The 19,721-nt window shown below is 34.7% G+C and overlaps 2 protein-coding genes across 2 annotated transcripts in view; one reads left to right on the top strand and one right to left on the bottom strand.

Moving 5' to 3' along the window:
• Nucleotides 1–2,023: 2,023 nt before the first annotated feature.
• On the bottom strand, nucleotides 2,024–19,638 carry LOC123547367 (eEF1A lysine and N-terminal methyltransferase-like). Its single transcript, XM_053524630.1, has 8 exons — nucleotides 19,528–19,638; nucleotides 12,035–12,150; nucleotides 9,818–10,046; nucleotides 7,169–7,377; nucleotides 6,303–6,426; nucleotides 4,270–4,388; nucleotides 2,875–3,009; nucleotides 2,024–2,291 (listed from the first exon to the last, which is right to left on the bottom strand). Exons 2-8 carry the CDS (start codon nucleotides 12,124–12,126, stop codon nucleotides 2,039–2,041), a joined length of 1,161 nt encoding a protein of 386 aa, XP_053380605.1. The 5' UTR covers nucleotides 12,127–12,150; nucleotides 19,528–19,638; the 3' UTR covers nucleotides 2,024–2,038.
• LOC123547373 (target of rapamycin complex 2 subunit MAPKAP1-like) overlaps nucleotides 19,564–19,721 on the top strand; it is a 31,429-nt gene continuing 31,271 nt past the window's right edge. The window contains exon 1 of the mRNA XM_053524628.1: nucleotides 19,564–19,694. The gene's annotated coding sequence lies outside the window, so the exon portion shown is untranslated. The remainder of the gene's footprint in view (nucleotides 19,695–19,721) is intronic.

Raw genomic sequence — 19,721 nt, 5'->3', positions numbered from 1 at the left:
CAGTCCAAAAAGGGCAATGATTCAAAATAGTTGAAAAAGTTATGTGCTCTTGCCTACTGATGGGGACCATGGTGATAAACAAGTATTCAAAGTTTTAAAACCACATGTCAATTATTTTTTACAAAACTTTGACTTATACGAAAACTGTACCAATTTCCAAGTCCAAAAATAATTGCCAGAGCTATGTACACTTGCCTACAGATGACCATGATGACAAGCAAGTGTTCAAAGTTTCAAAGCAACACATCAAATAGTTTTGACAAAACATGGATTTGTACGAAAACTGCACCAATTTCCAAGTAAAAAAAATAGCCATAATTCAGCCAAAATAGTTGACAGAGTTATGTACTCCTGCCTACAGATAGAAACTGTTATAACAAATAAGTGATAAAGTTTCAAAGCCATATATCAAACAATTTACACAAAATATGAACTGGTACGGAAAACGTTACCAAGATTTGAAAATTAAAAGGGACCATAATTTAGCCAAAATCCTTGTTGATGAGTTATGCACTCTTGCCTAAAACTGTGTATGGTGATGGTACACAAGTGTTGAAAGTTTCAAAGCTATAGGTCAAAAGATTTTGTCAAAATGAGGATTAGTATGAAAAACTTAATAAAGATGTGATGCCGACGTCGTGCAGTGAATTGGATAGATCTACTTTTTTTTTGAATAGTCGAGCTAAAAATGCTGCCATATTTTATAATATATGTTCATTTGAATTCTGAATACCATGGCAATATGTGCTGCTAGTATCAGGTAACCCCAAATTTATTATAACTTTATCATGTTATTGTTCTTAAATTAGTTATATAACTTGAATCAGGGAATTCTTTTTTTAATTCATTATCAGTCTTTAATTTTCGCTAAACTTCTCTAATTTGGATTTTCCACAGCTCAGATGATTAAAACTACAACTCCATATTAATGTACAGCAATGTTTTTGTAATAAATGAGCAAAGTAACTGAAAATTTTGGAAGTGCTTTATGGCTCTACAAAGGCTTTGCAATTTGAAATTCGGTTCTAAGATTATGGACTTGAATGAGTGAGGGAAAGGGCTTAATGTTTAAATAGAGATGATTGTTGCATCACTTTCTTCATAACGTCAAACAAAGGCATTATTATTTACTCAGTGAAACAAGGATTTTCATTCACTCTCAATAAGTCTCAAATTGATTTTCCTAAAATGAATGATACCTAACCCAAATAATTCACCAAGTAATTGTATTTAAGTTTATAGTATTCAAACTTATAAGTATTTATAATGTTAATTTTGTAAAATGAAAATCTACTGCTAAAAGGGCGTAAGTGGTAGATACACCATTTCATGATCATTTTTCTCAAAATTTTCTGGGTGATATCTGCTGCTTATTACCTTTTAACGTGAAATATATTTCTGTATGCCCATAAAACAAAAAGATGATAAATGGTAGTTAACACCTTTTTACCACTTTAAATTAAACATTTTTTACTTATCACCTTTTAACAAAACCTCATAGCGAGGTTTGTAATTACGATATGGACATGGGACCAAGACCAGTACATGCGCACTGATCTGTAGTATTTAAAAATGTAAATTTTCAAAAAGGTGTTAACTACCACTTATTTCCTTATAGCACTATGCCACTGAATCCATGTTACAAGCTATCAGGTATGTTACAGAGTCTGAAACTGAGACTGGCTTTCATTATCATCCTCATTTTTAAGCTTTGCTATGTTACTACGGAAGCTTAGAAACATTAATATTTATTCTATACTGATTCTTGCCTAATATGGATTTCCATGTCAGCATATATCCAATATCTAGTCATCAAGAATCAATATATTTTGTAATGTTTATTGTATAAGTAGAAAATGACCGACAAAAAGATCAACATGCGGCAATTTTCATTCAAGATATAGGAAAGAAAGTACACAAATAAGCCAATCTGTTCTGATTACTTACACACCAAAGTATGAACAAAATATTAGGGATGTTTTAAAACTGGTTCACAAATTCCTGGTACCATCACAAAATTATACTAAATGTATGTTCTTTAGCCACATCTATATAATCTATGAATGACAGGTAACATCCGATACCAAGAACTATATACATATACCTTTGTTCCAGTTTTGAAGCTAGGTGGCGATAATTCCATCACCTTGGTAGACAGTTCAGACTGTATGGCGTTCAGATCGGTGTATGTATGATTACGATGTAAGGTAACCACAACCAGACGCTCAAACCCAGCACTAGATGACAGCTGAACACGACCAGCACTGGTAGAGAACATCCACTCGGTCTCTCTGATGTGGGAAAGAAAACAGAACTAAATCAAGTGTATTCAAAGATATAAAACAAAATACTACATTACTGGCACTCATTGTCTCCATTTTACAGATACAGCATCCAACTACAAGCTGAAAACATACTGACAATAGTAAATCTGTGCTTACAAAAAACTCTAAAGAGTCCAATATATATCATGTTCTGACACTCTGACACTCACTTATTTTCTGTTACAAGACCATATCTGACAACATGGGTAACAGACAGGAAATTCTTGAAGTGAAGTGAATAAAGAGTGCCAGCTTCACTTAGATATCCTGCAATCTATTTCTTTATCCCTCACAAGCACATGCTATTTCTCTAGTGTGCTACTATAAAGTACTAAAATACTGCATGTTCCTGTAGTACTATCAAGTTACTTTACTACTATAAAGTACTAATATACTACATATTCCTGTGGTACTCTCATGTTCCTGTGGTACTTTCACGTTTCTGTGGTACTATCAAGCACTAAAATAGTCTATTCCTGTGATACTATCAAATATGAGGATACAGCTTATTCCTGTGATTCTATCAAGTACTGAAATATAACATGCATACCTTCCTTGTGGTACTATGAAGATAGCAAATTTGTTGGCCATTTTGTCGGTGGAGTCTACAATAGTGAGAGTATATCTGGGAGTGGCAGCCATATCCGTGTACAGGGACAGGGACAACTGCTCTTCTGTTACTTTTCTACAACAACAAAACACAAGACATATAATGCTAAAATGGCAATTTCAAACAATAAATAAATATGAATCTGCATAACTCTATTATTCAAACTGTCAAAGATATAACTTAGAATAGTGTTCTGTATTGTTCAGAACATTAATGGCTGTTCTTACAAATAATAAAAATAAAACAGTCATAAAATCATAAACTGATTGTTTTTGAGCTTAATGCTATTTCTTCAGTTGAATATTAGCTAAAAATTGTTATGAAAATGTCGTTGATTAACTAAAAATAGTTCTTGGATTCTGTTCATACAGACTTGTTCAAAATGTAAGTGACAAATTCCCCACATGAAGTGAGCAGTTCTAAGTAAAAATGAAGTGGATAATGTGTGACAACTTCCCCAAAGGAAGTGTACAGTATATTTGACAACTTCCCCATAATATGTCGAAGACAAATCTGATAACTTCCCACATGAAGTGATGGATATATGTGACAGCTTCCCCACATGAAATGGGGAACATATGTCAAAAGTTCCCTGCATCAAGTGCAATACATGTGACTTCAGACACAATGTCTTCTGTCAAATTGTCAATAAGTAAAATCTGCCTCATTCTGGCTTCAAACTCACTTCGTCTGGATTATTTAATTGACAGGCATTACCAGAAGAACAAGAGCTGTCACTAATGGTGACAAATACCTTGCTGCACCTTGACCTTTGACCCGGTGACCTTGACCTTTGACCTGGTGACCCAAAGTCAATAGGGGTCATGTACTCAATAAGTACTATCAGCATGTGAAGTTTGAAGGTCCTGGGTGCAGTGGTTCGCAAGTAAAGTGCCTTCATGCAAAAAGTTAACATTGGCCCCTGTGACTTTTACCTTTGACCTGGGGACCCCAAGGTCAGTACGGGTCATGTACTCTATAATTACTATCAGCATGTGAAGTTTGAAGGTCCTGGGTGCAGTGGTTCACAAGTAAAGTGCCTTCATGCAAAAAGTAAACATTGGCCCCTGTGACCTTGACCTTTGGCCTGGTGACTACAAATCAGTAGGAGTCGTATACTCAATAAGTACTATCAGCACGTAAAGTTTGAAGGTCCTGGGTGCAGTGGTTTGCGAGTAAGGTGCCTTCATGCAAAAAGTTAACGTTGTGAAGAACAAACAAACTAATGAACGGACGGACAGTTGAATACTAATATGCCCCCGAGGTTTCATTATATGAAAATAAGGCACATAGTGTTTTAAATGAAAGACAATTCAAACCATTTCAAGAACAAACCTTTTTGAGATTCTCTGTCGTATAACAGCATAGTATTGCATTTCCTTGACAAGACCAACAACTTCCTCTACACTGCCTAATCTTTCATTCTTATCTTCTTTAGAACACACCTCCAGTATCTGTTAACAGCAAACAACAAAGTATTTAGGTACAATTTTATTCTTGATTCAGATCATCTTTTATATATCAATTAACTTCTAGAACATGATCAAAACAACAAAAGCATAATATAACTGTACTGGCAAATCACTAATTTAGGCAAATAACAAAACTTCTTGCTACACAGAGGCTGTACTGTATTGTATTTCACGCAATAAATATAACGTACCACCTAAAAGTTGTACTTATAAAGTCCTTATTTAAACGGAAAGGTGAAGTGATGTATAATTAATAGTCAATTAATCTCTCTTTGACCTTTGGTCTCATAAAACAACCTTGACCTTGAACAGATATAACAGAAAGCTGTGTTCTGCATGTAGTTTCAACTATGAGTAATACCTGTGGCAAGTGGTTTAAAAATGCTTCCATGAGGTAAAAATATGCATAGGAATAGTCCCAATCTGACCATTGATCTCACAATACAACCTTGACCTAAGTTTATACATAATTTATTTTTGGATCGATTGTGAAGGAAGTTCTACAACTTATATTAATCACTCTCGACATCTCATTCCTGATGGAATCCATTGCCACGAGTGTATGAGAGAAAAGGCCAGTTTCCCTTTTAATGATGAGCACCAAGCAAGGGAGCTACTGGTACCATTTTTCACGTCTCTGGTATGACGCGGCCGGGAATCAAACCCGCGACCTCCCACACTCAAAGCAGATGCTCTACCACTAGGCCACCGAGGTAGTTAGACCTTGACCTTGAACCTACATGACCAAACATTGTCTCCTAAAATTCAAAATTTATTCAAAAATCATTCCTGGAGTTTAAAAGATACAGAGCAGAAATTAAAAAGAGCTGTCTAATGACAGCACACTAAACTATTTGAAACCCTTCCACCTAAAACTAGGTCATAATGACCCTGGATCGCTCACCTGAGTAATATGAGCCACATGTTTAAAATGGCAAACTGATGCTAAAATATTAGAAAGTACAACAGTAGGTCATATTCATGGTCAATGAAAGTCAGTTTTAAGATCCGTGAGCAAAAGGCTGTATCTTAAAAAACAAGAAAGCAGGTCAGTAGGTCAAGGTCACAGTCAAGTGACCCCTAATCGCTTGGGGTCATCAGGTACTATAAATAAACAGTCTAGGAAATATGATCTGATGATAAGTATTTATTCCTTTATAACTCATATAACAAGCGACCCACAGGGTGGGGCCTCTTTTCACCCCAGGGCATAATTTCAACAATCCTTTTAGAGATCCACTAGGCAATGCTACATACCAAATATCAAAAGCCTAGGCCTTGCAGTTTCAGGCAAGAAGATTTTTAAAGTTTTTTTCTATATAAGTCTATGTAAAACTCAAGACCCCCGGGGCAGGGCCTCTTTTCAACCCAGGGTTATAATTTGAACAATTTTGGTAGAGGACCACAAGGCAATGCTACATTCAAATATCAAAGGCATGGGTCATGTGGTTTTAGACAAGAAGACTTTTAAAGATTTTCCCTATATGTCTATGTAAAATTTGTGACCCCCGGGACGGGGCCTCTTTTCACCCTAGGGGCATAATTTGAACAATTTTGACAGAGGACCATTAGATGATGTCACATGCCAAATATCAAAGCTTTACGCTTTGCGGTTTTGGACAAGAATATTTTTTAAGTGTTTTTTTTTGGTTGCCATGGTAACCAGAGTTCTGCACTGAATTCAATTCTAAAAACAATTTTGAAAGAGGGCAATTTTTTTAGAAAATGTTAACGGACGCACAGCGGACACTGAGCGGTCACAAAAGCTCATCATAAGCCTTTGGCTCAGGTGAGCTAAAAAATCTATTAAAATTTGCAAACTTCAGAAAGGCATATAATTTTGCCAAACTGTATGACTTATGAAGCTGTTGAACTGAATCAAGGAAATTGTGTTACCTGTTGTAATTTTGGATTTTTCTTAAACTTGGTAAATATCATTGCAAACACTGGCATGTGGAACTCTCTGTCTGAGTTTCCCGATTCTTCTGTATGTATACGATGTATTCTCACTGCCCAGCCCCTGCAGTTATACGTAATACAGTAGTCAAGGGAAGCTTTGTTGCATAACGTTTTCAGTAACAGCTTGAATTAAGTTAATTTCATTAACAGTTTGAAATTACATGTAGTGACCTTTTTTAAAAGATTTCTCCATGGTAAGTCCACTAACTGGCATAGGAGAGGAAATAGTCTCCCATTTCATTTGCTTATTATAGTAACCGAGGGGAAGTTTCAGTTAGATACACCAGATCAGTGACAGTGTTCCTGGCTTTCAGTATCAACTTGTTCTCCAAAAACAACTGGCAACTTCCCAACATAAACCAGAAGTTACGGATGAATGAACTTAGACATACTGATTCAGTCAATAATCATGGACAACATGCCTAGCTACAGAAGCAAACCTAGAACCAAACTACTCTTACTACTGAGATAACTAAGCGGACAAAAATAGTGAACCACTGACATTCTTTAACCCTTACCCTGCTAAATTTTTATAACGAACTTGTCCATCTTTCAATTTGGACAGTACCACTAACTGTTAAAAGGGGCCCTTACCAAAAATAGACTGACTGAATGGTGAACAGTGCAGATCATGATCAGACTGCAGGCTGATCATGATTTACACTGGTTGCAAAGACAGAATAAAGTGTGTTAAGCTTGAATGATACAGATTAATTAAGACAAATTAGTCAGTTCACAGAATACTGAGCTTAAACATAACTATGTATACACTCCTTCATGCAGGAATGATAAAAACTGCTTACTTTTCTGAAAAGAAGTGGATAACTTTATCAAGGATATGTTCTTGTAGCAGAGATATACAAATGTATCGTCCCATCAGCTTAAGTACCCTGTCTATCTCGTTAAACATCTGTTCCACATCACTGACCACTTTCTCTGAGCTATCCACCATTAATGCATCAAGAGTACCTTTATCTAGTGCTACAGTAAACTCTCCATCAGAAAACTCCATCTGAAATTCAAAAGTAACTGCTAGTACAACTCCTTCTTCAACCTAAGACACTTTGAAATCATACTTCATGGCCATGAAAACATCATGGTTTCAGCCCAAACATTTTTTTTATGGCCCCATGAAATTTCAAGGTTTCAAAATGATGATTAGATAAAAGATTTTAATGTAATTTTTCTCTGTTTCTTGGAACTTTATTTTGCAAATCAACACAATGACAGAGTAGAACAACTAATCTTTAATAAACCAACTGGCTGACCTCAACATGCAATAAGAATTAAACAATGATAGTGATAAAACCAACAGCAGTGAAGGACATGTGGTTCAACTTTGATAACCTAAATTTCAAAATTAATGAAGGCTGGAGAGACACTGGTCATTATAAGGTCATTGTAGCACCCCTACTCACCTATCGATGACAAAATCTAGAGTATTCAAGAAAAGTGAACCGAAACAAACTAGAGCTATCACTAAAGGTGATGAATGTGTCCCCAGCATGCACTGACACATTACATTGCAATGTGACGCACACAAGATTGCAGAATTATGTGGACTGTATGTATACAGTATAGTAACAAAAAACAAAGTCCCATAATTATGCAGAATATTTATCTAAAAGAACATACCATGCACAACTAGGGTTGGTATTGATCACTTGTGTGAAGTTTCATTAAATTGTGTGCAAGGGTTCGGAAGATTAGGTGCGCACAACATTGCATATGCAGACTGTATGTACATAGTATGTTAACAAGAAAAAAAGTTTGATAACTCTGCAACTTTTGTTGTTGAAAGAACCTAACATGCCCCATACACAACTATTGTTGTTACTGATCACTTGTGTGAAGTTTCATTAAATTGTGTCAAGGGGCTGAGGAGAGATGGTGCGCACAAGATTGTGTCTACAGACAGATGGACAGACAGACAGATGGATGGATGGACAGACAGACAGACAGACAGACAGACAGACAACCTGAAACCAGTATACCCCCCCTTAAAATGTTGTTGTCAGGGGGTACAAAAATGATAAAGAAATAACAATTTTCTAAGTTAAAAAGGACCTAATTCTGAAAAAATGCAAGAGAGAATTATGATTTTTGGCCTACATACTAAACTAGTGATAATAAAAAACAATGTACAAAGTTTCAAAGATAAAGCTTTTAAAGTAGTAATTTAACCAAGAAATTACAATTTTTCTATGTATAAAAAGTGTCACAATTCTAACAAAAATCAAGTGAGAGTTATGTTTCTTGGACTACTTACTCACACAGTGAAGATCAGCATTTGTGCAAAGTATGCAAAGTTTCAAAGCTATAGCTCTTATAGTTTTTAGAAAAAAAAGTGGACCGAAACAAAAATCTTAACCAATGCTGGCATTGACTATCAAGTGACGACAATACTTCTAGCTGAGCTAATAAAAACAAGCAAATTCAATGAATTGGAATCCCCCGCCGAAAGGGTCAGAGTTGAGGAACGGCAAAAAAATATATCCAGCAAAAAGTTAAGAATGTTACCAAGAAGCAAATAATTTCATTAGTCAAAATCAAATTAAAAGAAAATGAATGGTTTGTTCGGGTGGGGCTGGGGGGGGGGTGAGGATACAACAGTTTACATGTTGATTATAAATATTGATAGAAAATGAAAAATGAAAAAAAAAAAAAAAAATGGGGGGGGGGGGGGACCAAGGTAAGGTGGTGACCAGGTGTAGGTACACAACATCACATGTTTATAATAAATGTTCATGGAAAAGAATGAAAGAAGTTTAATGAAATTCTTCCAATTGGTTGGTTTGTTATGTACAGATCTGTGGATTTTTAAACAATTAAAGGGCAATAACTATATGGAAAATTGACCAATCGAAAAAAAACTTGAAAGGCATCGTCGCAGTATCTTGGTTCATGTCTGTTTCAAGTTTGATGAAATTCTACCTGCTAGTTACTGAGAAATGGCTGCAGACAGACATTTTTCATTAAATCAAGGGCAATAACACTGACGGAAATTGACCAATCAAAAAAAAAAAAACTTGACGGGCATCAGCACAGTATCTTGGTTCATGTCTATTTCAAATTTGATGAAATTCTACCTGTTAGTTACTGAGAAATGGCTGCAGACGGACATTTTTTATTAAATCAAGGGCAATAACTCTGAAGGAAATTGACCAATCAAAAAAAAAACTTGACGGGCATCATCGCAGTATGTTGGTTCATGTTTATTTCAAGTTTCATGAAATTCTACCAAGTAGTTACTGAGAAATGGCTGCGGACAGACGGACTGACGGATGGACAACGCCATTTCAATACCCCCCTCCCGATTTCATCGGCGGGGGATAATGAAGATGAAGTAATGCTGCGGAGAAATTGTACATCAATGACTATTTTAATAAATTATCAAAATTAAGGAATTATGCATATTAAACCAAATCTGATTTATGCTATAGTGTACATACATTTAAGACATCCATTTTCAGAAACTCCATATCAGGTCTCTGTTGTTCATTTTTGTCTTGCATCTGTCTGATGACAGTATCACTGATATCTACGTTTACTATCCGGTGATAGCCAACATCATATAGGTCTGCACTGAGCTGAGAGTTACCACAGCCAACTACCAGGATATTGTCCTGTGGCTTGATGTACTTGTGGAGTACTCCGCACAATTCTGGGTACTCTCCATACCTTGAAATAAAAAATCTAGTTCAGGGTTCATTTTAGACAAAAAAAGCAAATTCAGTGAATTTATATCCCCAGCCTAATATGTGTTAGCTTTTGTGAATGATGGGGACTATATTTGAAAGATATAACAATTTAAGAGCAATAACTCTGCAGTTACTAAAGAAGGTTGTGAGTACACCACCATCTTATACTGACCTATATTTGTATTAAGTTACATGAAGTTCCATCTATGGGTTATTTTGCCTTGTAATACTATGACATAAATGAATTTTATAACAATTCAAGGGCAATGCTTCTGCAGTTACTGGAGAGATCCTCATGAATGAAAGATGTACATACATCACTGACCAATAGTAATCTATATTTTTGTTAATTTTTTTTATTTAGAACTAAGAAGCATTTTCAATTTCAGACTGACAGAGTGACACATGAATGCACACAACACATGCACGCACACATGAACAGCCAGATAGATAACACCAAATCTATATCCAAGCACCTTCGGTGGGTGATGATAAATCTAAAAGTTATTTAACTGAATAATGTGATCTTTCTTTTAGATGCGACTTTTTCCAAAATCAAAGAAATACTTATCTAAGAAATATTAACATTCCTGAAAGTACCGACTATGGTTTCAAAACGCTATTAATCTCAACTTCTGAAAGCATCCTGAAGAAAGTGACTGTGCAGTTTCATAACTGCTATAACTAAATCCTTCAATAGATAAATACCAGTGTCTCCCAGCTATGCCTATAGTCTTTTATTTCCTTAACATATTTCTTTTATCTATTTTTTGCAAACATTAATAGTGCAGATAATGGAAATCATATTGCTGTTAACAGCATTTGCTATTGTTAAGTACAATGAGTACTTGCTATTGTTATGTGCAATGAGTACTTGCTACTGTTATGTACAATGAGTACTTGCTATGGTTATGTACAATGTCTGAAATTATCATGTTAAATGCTGTTTCTTTCTCTTCTCATTTTGGATACATAAAAATGCTATTTCACTTTTTTTTATATCATACATGTCATCCACGCATTGCTTTTCTTTTGCTGACAAAAGCATAATTAATTACTATGTCTCTCTGTTTTTGACTAAATCTTACCCATTTATATTATAGATTCTTATACACTGTGAAATTACCAGATATACTTCGCTCTAATATTTCGATATTTCGCTGAGAGACAAACACATTGGTATAATTAAATATCTCATACTAATACCTAATTCTAAGACACTTACCAACTTGTTGTTTTTTTGTTGTTGATTGTTTTTTTTTTTTTGTTTTTGTTTTTTTAATCCAATGTATCGAATAGAAACTATTCCCGAAATAATACTGTTTATAAATATAACCTAATATCTACATAAATAGAATGCACTTGCTAATCTTTATGCTTCAGTAATCCAGCCAATGATTGATTACTTCACATTTGACAATAGCCAAGCAGGTAAAAGTAGTAAGTTCATTTAGAGATACTATGGACTTTCATTCATCAAAACCGGACTACTTTCCGCACTTTTGTCATGGAAATCATGCTTTTTTTCTTTATTTTGAGTCACTTGTTTCACTGTGAGGAAACTGAATTTCTAAGAGGTGTTTTTCATTGTATACACATAGCAAATGTATATTCAGAAATACCTAAATGTTTTTTTTTATCTTTTTTAATTATTATTCTAGCATTTCCCATATCTCTTGTCTTTTTTTCTTTTAAGTATCTGCTTATTACTGTTGTCTATACTTTTCTCTAAAACTGTAACATGTATTGACTATCTTGTACCGGAACACCATTAAATCATGCTAATTTACCTTTCTGTAATAACCCCATGTTGTACTATAATACCATGTACCTGGGTGAATAAAAGAAATGTTCTGTTCTGTTTTATTTATTTCATGAGCTAATTCGCTGTCACAATTAAATGTACACATGATTCCATATATCCCCTCTTATCTAAACAGAAATTAAATGCTTAACATGAACATTTACCATTCAAAAGCTTTTGCCCCTCTCTTCTTGAAGAACTGCTCCCAGTACTCTGGCTTCACAAACTCACTGTGATCCTTCGGTAACAAATTCATTCTCTGGTCTTTAACTTGAGATACCTGTTAGAGAAACGAAATAAAAACAATTACAGTAAACCTCAGTTATAAGGAACTCGGATATAAGGAACACTCGGTTATAAGGAACAGTTTTCAATTCCCCGATGTAATTCCTTCTTTATTCAATGTAAAAATCCTCAGTTATAGGGAACTCAGTTATAAGGAACACTCGGTTATAAGGAACACTTTTTCCAATCCCAAAGTACGAAATTCAATGGAAAACACCTCGGTTATAGCGAACAGACATAAAGAATAAACATTATTGAAAACCGGAAATAAACACGAGAATCTCTGATGACGTCAGAGTAACGTCGGCACAAATCATGCGCTTTCATGCACATGAAAATCGCGTTCATGCACATGAATAAACACAAATTATTTCATTTCTATGATCTTTAGTTTGTTAATTCACGGATACGATAAAAAGAAAATATATAATATCATCAAATTACCAAATACTAGACGATAGTAGACTTGACAGTAGACTTATATTTACTCAAGATTATGTTCGACAGCTACATGTATTGAGTATTTCATGTTAACAATAGTGACGGTCACGGTCATACTATCCTAAATAAATGTGATAATTACACGTGATTAACAATGGCAAACAGTCCAATATACAAAATTTCCAATTGTAAAAATTATAGCAGGTGCTAAAATGGACAATAGCAAATATGTAGGTATAATTTACACTTTAATCCGTATGTATTGCGCCGTTGTCTAGTCGTAATACACTGTATGTCATAAACACCCTAAACTTTAATAGGTAGACCAATTTAACATTTTGTATTAAAAAAAACAACAATTGTTTTATATTAGTATTGATTGTCTATTCACATAACATGCAGTCAAGCAAGGTAAGGGGAGTAATTGCAACCTATCTTGTAGTCATCATGTAGCGCTCTCTATAATGAAGATAGAAATAACCGAAAAAAAATAAACATAAATTATGGTCTTTCTGCCCGACGAACATTTTGGCTTGATTTAGGCTTAACGCCGCGTTTCTACACTATTTCAGTCATATACATGCAGGCAGTTTACCTTACCATCTCTCCAGAAAAGGAACGGTACTAGAAAAGTAATTCCCTCACATAAAGATTCAAGGTCGGCCCGGAATGTGAACACTTAGCCCTTATCAAACGTCAGTCAAATAGTGTTCGCTATATCAATTGTGTTCGTTATACAAACCTCGGTTACAAGGAACTAGTTCGCTATACGGATATAAGGAACCTCGGTTATAAGGAACAATTTTTAGAGGTCCAAAGCTGTTCCTTATAAGTGAGGTTTACTGTAGAGAGGCAAATATAACAAGCAAATTCGATGAATTGGTATCCCCCACCGAAAGGGTTTGTGGTTTGGAATGGCAAAAAAATATATATTCGGCAAAAAGTTAAGGATGTTAATAAGAAGCAAATAATTTCTTTAGTCAAATTCAATTTAACAGAAAACAAATGTTTAATTAAAGAGTACATAGTAAATGTATGATACTTTGATGAAAAGAATTTATTTTGAATGGGATATGCTTGTACTGTAATAAGCTTAGCTTTTAAAATTAAATACAGTTAATTGAAATGTGAGCTTGAAGTTTAACTGGAATGAAATATTGTCTTTGAGTGGTTTGGCACCAGGTGTTGCTGTTTAACATGTACATTTGAACTTAAAAGAACAGATGTCCTTAAGAGAACACAATCAAGTAAGACATCTTGAACATGGCTGAGGGCAAGGTTTGTGCAGTCACAACTTAACATGTTGAAGGTTTGAACATTTTTTTAAAAAAAGAAAAGGAATGGAAATATATATATGTATATATATACATATATGTATATATTTATTTTTTTAGGGGGTGGGGTTGGGTTGCTGGGGAATGAGTGAGGAAACAAAATTTCACGTGTTGATTATAAATATTGATGGAAAATTAAAAATGAAAAAAAAAAAATGGGTGAAGTGGGATGGGGGCAGAGGATGCATGATCAGTGGTGGGCATGACTGGGTGGAGGAGCGAGGTAGGGGAATGGTACAACTTGCATGTTGATAAATATTCATGGAACGTTTGAAAAAAAATCTAAAATTAGGAATGAAATTTTTTTTTTTGGGGGGGGGGGGGGGGGGGAGGGGAAGGGGTGTGACCAAGGCAAGTGGGTGACCAGGTGTGGGTGCGCAACTTCACATGTTTATAATAAATGTTCATAGAAAAGAATGAAAGAAATTTAATGAAATTCTGCCACATGGTAAGTTTGTTATGTACAAATATGTGGATTTTTAGACAATTAAAGGGCAATAACTCTGAAGTTACAAAAGAAATCCGTATGAAATTGTGTGTGCACAACCACATTATAGTGCTCTAAATTCTGTTCAAGTTTCAAAGTTCAAGGTCAAATATATCAAAAGTTATGATGCAGAAATTGCCATATCTATAGATCTATAGTACCCTGTATAGTTAACACTAGAAACTTCTAAGGGCCATAACTCTGGTATTACTTGGGCAATCTGACTGAAACTTGATGGGCCCCATAACCTCATAGTGGTGAACATGTATATGAAGTTTGTTTGAAAAAAATCTAAAATAAGGAATGAATTTTATTTTTTTGGGTGGGGGGAGGGTGATCAAGGTAAGGGGGTGACCAGGTGTGGGTACACAACTTCACATGTTTACAATAAAATTTAATGTTCATGGAAAAGAATGAAAGAAATTTAATGAAATTCTACCAAATGGTAAGTTTGTTATGTACAAATATGTGGATTTTTATACAATTAAAGGGCAATAACTCTTAATTTACAAATAAATCCGAACAAAATTGTGTGTACACAACCACATTATGGTGATCTAAATTCTGTTTAAGTTTCATAGTTCTAGGTCAAATATATCAAAAGTTATGATGCAGAAATTGCCATATTTATAGTACCCTATATAGTTAACACTAGAAACTTCCAAAGGCCATAACTCTGGTGTTAATAGGGCAATCTGACTGAAACTTGATGGGCCACAAGAACTCATAGTGGTGAACATGTATATAAAATTTTATATAAATATTCCCAACCATTTCCTAGATATGGCTCCGGACAGACTGACGGACAACGCCAAAACTATATCCCTCCGACTTTCGTCGGGGGATAATTATGTGTGATTTGGTGATTTTACCTAAAATACTTTTTGAATTATCAGCATTTTCAACTTCAGATCACTACTTTTGGCTCTTGATAACTTTTTTAACAAAATTAACTTTTCCCAAGTAGCTCAGGACTTTTACACAGTTGAATCTTTCCTTTTTCTATTGAGATATATTTCCTTGCTGTAGTTAAAAATATCAAAATACACTGTGTTTTTATTTGATTTTTAGTAACACATGATGTTTTTAGCCAATGCAGCTTTTTCTGCAAAACAAGAGACTAATATATAGTACCAGACCTTTAATGTTCAGAGTTTAATAGAAATAAGGATATGCCAACTTGCCCCTGAAAGTCAAAAATCAGCAGGGCAAGTCAAAATGCTTTTTAGAGAAAGCACCAAATTCCAGGTGTTCAAAAATTCACTAAACTAAATCAAAGAATGAATATAAAACAGAAAATTAAAATTAGCGTCAAAATGCTTTTTAGAGAAAGCACCAAATTCCAGGTGTTCAAAAATTCACTAAACTAAATCAAAGAATGAATATAAAACAGAAAATTAAAATTAGCGTCAAAATGCTTTTTAGAGAAAGCACCAAATTCCAGGTGTTCAAAAATTTACTAAACTAAATCAAAGAATGAATATAAAACAGAAAATTAAAATTAGCGTCAAAATGCTTTTTAGAGAAAGCACCAAATTCCAGGTGTTCAAAAATTTACTAAACTAAATCAAAGAATGAATATAAAACAGAAAATTAAAATTAGCGTCAAAATGCTTTTTAGAGAAAGCACCAAATTCCAGGTGTTCAAAAATTTACTAAACTAAATCAAAGAATGAATATAAAACAGAAAATAAAATTAGCGTCAAAATGCTTTTTAGAGAAAGCACCAAATTCCAGGTGTTCAAAAATTTACTAAACTAAATCAAAGAATGAATATAAAACAAAAAATTAAAATTAGCTGATCTCACAATTTAGCAAGTGATACTGCTGATCAGGAATAATTAGTCACTTATTAAACCAAGAAGGGGAACAACAAACGAAAGAAGGTGGGACATTTTTCAAACACAAGAGTCGGCTGGGGCTAAACCAGGAGTATATAAAAGAGACTAAGAAGATAACAAATTTGAAATAATTTAATTGTCTCAGTAACAACTCTACATTACAATCCGTAGAGTTAATACCTGGGGGTTCTAAATAATCTAAATTGACTATAGATGTACCGCCCGTTATCAGGATGGCAACTACAAAATATCAGATAATAATAAAAGCCATCCAGATAAGCCAAATGAGTAATTTGTAGCTTGTACTGGTATATTTGTATTTGTCTTCAAGAATATTCTTGAGTTCTGGTACTCATCATCTACATCAATTTATGTAACATATTCTACCTTTTGAGTTTTTAAAGCTACACCTCTGGTGTTTAATGATCAGAAGTAAAACGAATCAGTCAATTAAATGATGGTTGATTAATAAATGTTAGTCACAGGTATCAGATCTAGTATCACCATGACATCTATCCAACCAAGTTTTGAATTGTAACATTTGTTGCCTTGACAATATTGTCTGACAATTTAATCTATTTCAAAGAGATGTCTTTTGCAAACATCTGGGTTTTATCAATTTTTTGTTATTATCTCAGCAAGTTCAAACATATAGGAATGTCATCGATATTTTCAATGATTTTAAAAACTTGTATCTAGTCCATATTGTTTCTTCTATATAATACCACAGGTGCTAGACACATAATAAATATCTTACTTAATAGGCATATATAATTATATGTATATTACATATATATATATACATGCGCAGATCCAGAGGTGGGGTCCGGACCCCTCATTTTAAAATCCTACAAAAAGGAAAGAAGAGAAGAAGGAAAGAAAATGTTTTATTGAAAAGGCAACATTAGGACTGCATTCAAAGTGTATGTGGCTGCTGCTACATACGACTTCGACATAACTCACATAATGATCATATTAATCATCTCAAAGAATCTAAGAATTTTACCTTTAAAGTAAGAAAACTTAATTTTATCATTTTTCCCAAATTCAACAGTTTAGCCCGTAAAACTGTGAAAATAAGGGGTATGATGTATATAAAATTGCAGTGGAAAATGTGTTCTTAAATGCGCCTAAAATGCCCCAGAATGCAGAAAATGAAGCGCTGGATTTCAAAATTTTCCTTGGGTACATGCCCCCGAATCCCCCTAGCTGGACGGCTAACCATCTAGTCAACCTGGTCAACAAAAACTTCTGACAACCCTGTACCTTTAAACGGCTAACCATCCACACTACACACACACATCAATATTTAGTGTGTGAAGACACGTTTGTTGTAGCTGGAACGACTGATCAATACTTATTAGACCTTCCTGTCATAGTGAGGGGTTCGGTCAGACCCCCTCTGAGAAAATAGGCTGGATCCGCGCATGTATAAGGCCAACTATGTAAGATATTGATTATGTGTCTAGCACCTGTGTATACATGTACAACTAGACAGTAAATAATAAAAATTCTAAAGAATGTTGTAAAATTCAGGCAATATTTTGGTAATTCTACGCTGAACATTTTCGTCATCCTAATATCTTTTTCAGGGTGTTTGTTTGTTTGTTTTGGGTTTAATGCCGTTTTTCAACAGTATTTCAGTCATGTAACGGCGGGCAGTTAACCTAACCAGTGTTCCTGGATTCTGTACCAGTACAAACCTGTTCTCCGCAAGTAACTGCCAACTTCCCCACATGAATCAGAGGTGGAGGACTAATGATTTCAGACACAATGTCGTTCATCAAATAGTCACGGAGAACATACGCCCCGCCAGAGGATCGAACTCATGACCCCGCGATCCGTAGACCGACGCTCTACCTACTGAGCTAAGCGGGCGGGCTCTTTTTCAGGGTGACCAACACACTAAATGTCAAATTAGTTGTATAGATTACTAGTTGTATCATATAGGAGTCGAGTAGTCAGACTAATTTCGATGCAATCCTAGGAAATATCGAGTTATTTTTCTTATGGGCAATACCTACACTCGCGTCAAACACTCAGATTACCAAAATACATGACTGTGATTTATCCTGTATTATTTTAGTCTTTCTAAGTTTTGATGGTTATATTATATATAGATTGCCTGTCACAAATAATTTATATAAAACAATCTGACTGTCAAATTATTCTATTAATCAGTCGAGAATTATTTTGACTGCCGAAAAAGTGAGACTAGCTTTGACTGACTTTGAAGACTGATAATCATATTTTTTGTCAAAACTACAGGTCAGAGACCACCAATTCCGAAAAGTACAGGGAACTTACTGGGAATGAGGTAAGTGTATACCTGGGAATAAGGTAACGTCTGTGCGTTCTGATTGGTCAGTCATGTAAACAAACCCAGGAAGTGATTATTTTTTCAAAATTGATATTTTTTCACTGCATTTACAGTATTTTATTATACATTTTGACAAAATTTGCTACATTTTATGTGTATTGAAAAAAAGTTTTATCAAACGAATTTCTCCCGCCATGTCAATGATGTGTAATAGGAGCGGAAAAATGTGCAGCCCGATACAGGACTCGAACCTGCGACCTTCTGCTTGCAAGTCAGATGCTCTACCAACTGAGCTAATCGGACAATCGATATCATAGACAAATTATATACATTATATACACACTGCTACATTCCTCCCTCCTTTTTTCAAAGACAAACTCAGATTCTTTTGACTAACCCAGCCATTGCTTCACCCTAGCTCTAGGATTCCAAGCAGGCACCACACATCACGGCACCAATGTAATAGGAGCGGAAAAATGTGCAGCCCGATACAGGACTCGAACCTGCGACCTTCTGCTTGCAAGTCAGATGCTCTACCAACTGAGCTAATCGGACAATCGATATCATAGACAAATTATATACATTATATACACACTGCTACAGATGTAAACAGGGGGTCATCTCATTCACACGAAAATTACTTAAATAAAGTATCACTATTCATGTGTTTTTCGTCCGATATTTTGGTAGAGCTAAGATAGTTCTTGAAAAACTTGTAATTTGATACACATGTACACGCCATAATGTTACAATGTAAGTCTATGGGAAAACAACTGGTGGTCTCTAACCTACAGTTACTTCTGCCTAAGCAGCTGAGGCTGAAAGTGAAACTGTCAGCTGATTGTGGAAAAGTGAAATTTTGACTACCAGTAGTCAGTACTACGTTTTCGATATAAATACTTCAAATATAGCGAGACAGGCATGATTTTAAAAACAAAATTATACAAACTTAAAAGCTGCACTTCACAAAGAGACGTCATGTAATGTTTGTGTAGACACTACAAGAAATATTACGTGCACATGATAGGATTTTCTATCACTGGCATTTTTAACTCGTCACCATTTCAAACATCTGTGGTTTTCGTGACAGGAGAGTAATTGGGAAATAAATATTTTGTAAATATCAGATTTTTTCTAATTTAT

This window comes from Mercenaria mercenaria, chromosome 15 (genome assembly GCF_021730395.1).
Source record: "Mercenaria mercenaria strain notata chromosome 15, MADL_Memer_1, whole genome shotgun sequence".
In the NCBI taxonomy this organism is placed as follows: Eukaryota; Metazoa; Mollusca; class Bivalvia; order Venerida; family Veneridae; genus Mercenaria; species Mercenaria mercenaria.
The sequence above is the reverse complement of the archived record's forward strand: the minus strand, read 5'-3'. Positions and strand labels throughout refer to the sequence as shown.

Excerpts from the sequence above, each read along its gene's own strand:
- LOC123547367 (XM_053524630.1), bottom strand. The coding sequence starts at position 12,126 with ATGAATTTGTTACCGAAGGATCACAGTGAGTTTGTGAAGCCAGAGTAC. Across the intron at positions 10,047-12,034 it reads GGGGCAAAAGCTTTTGAATG|GTATGGAGAGTACCCAGAAT; the intron begins GTAAATGTTCAT and ends TTTTATTTCAAG. Across the intron at positions 6,427-7,168 it reads ATCCACTTCTTTTCAGAAAA|GGGCTGGGCAGTGAGAATAC; the intron begins GTAAGCAGTTTT and ends GTATAACTGCAG.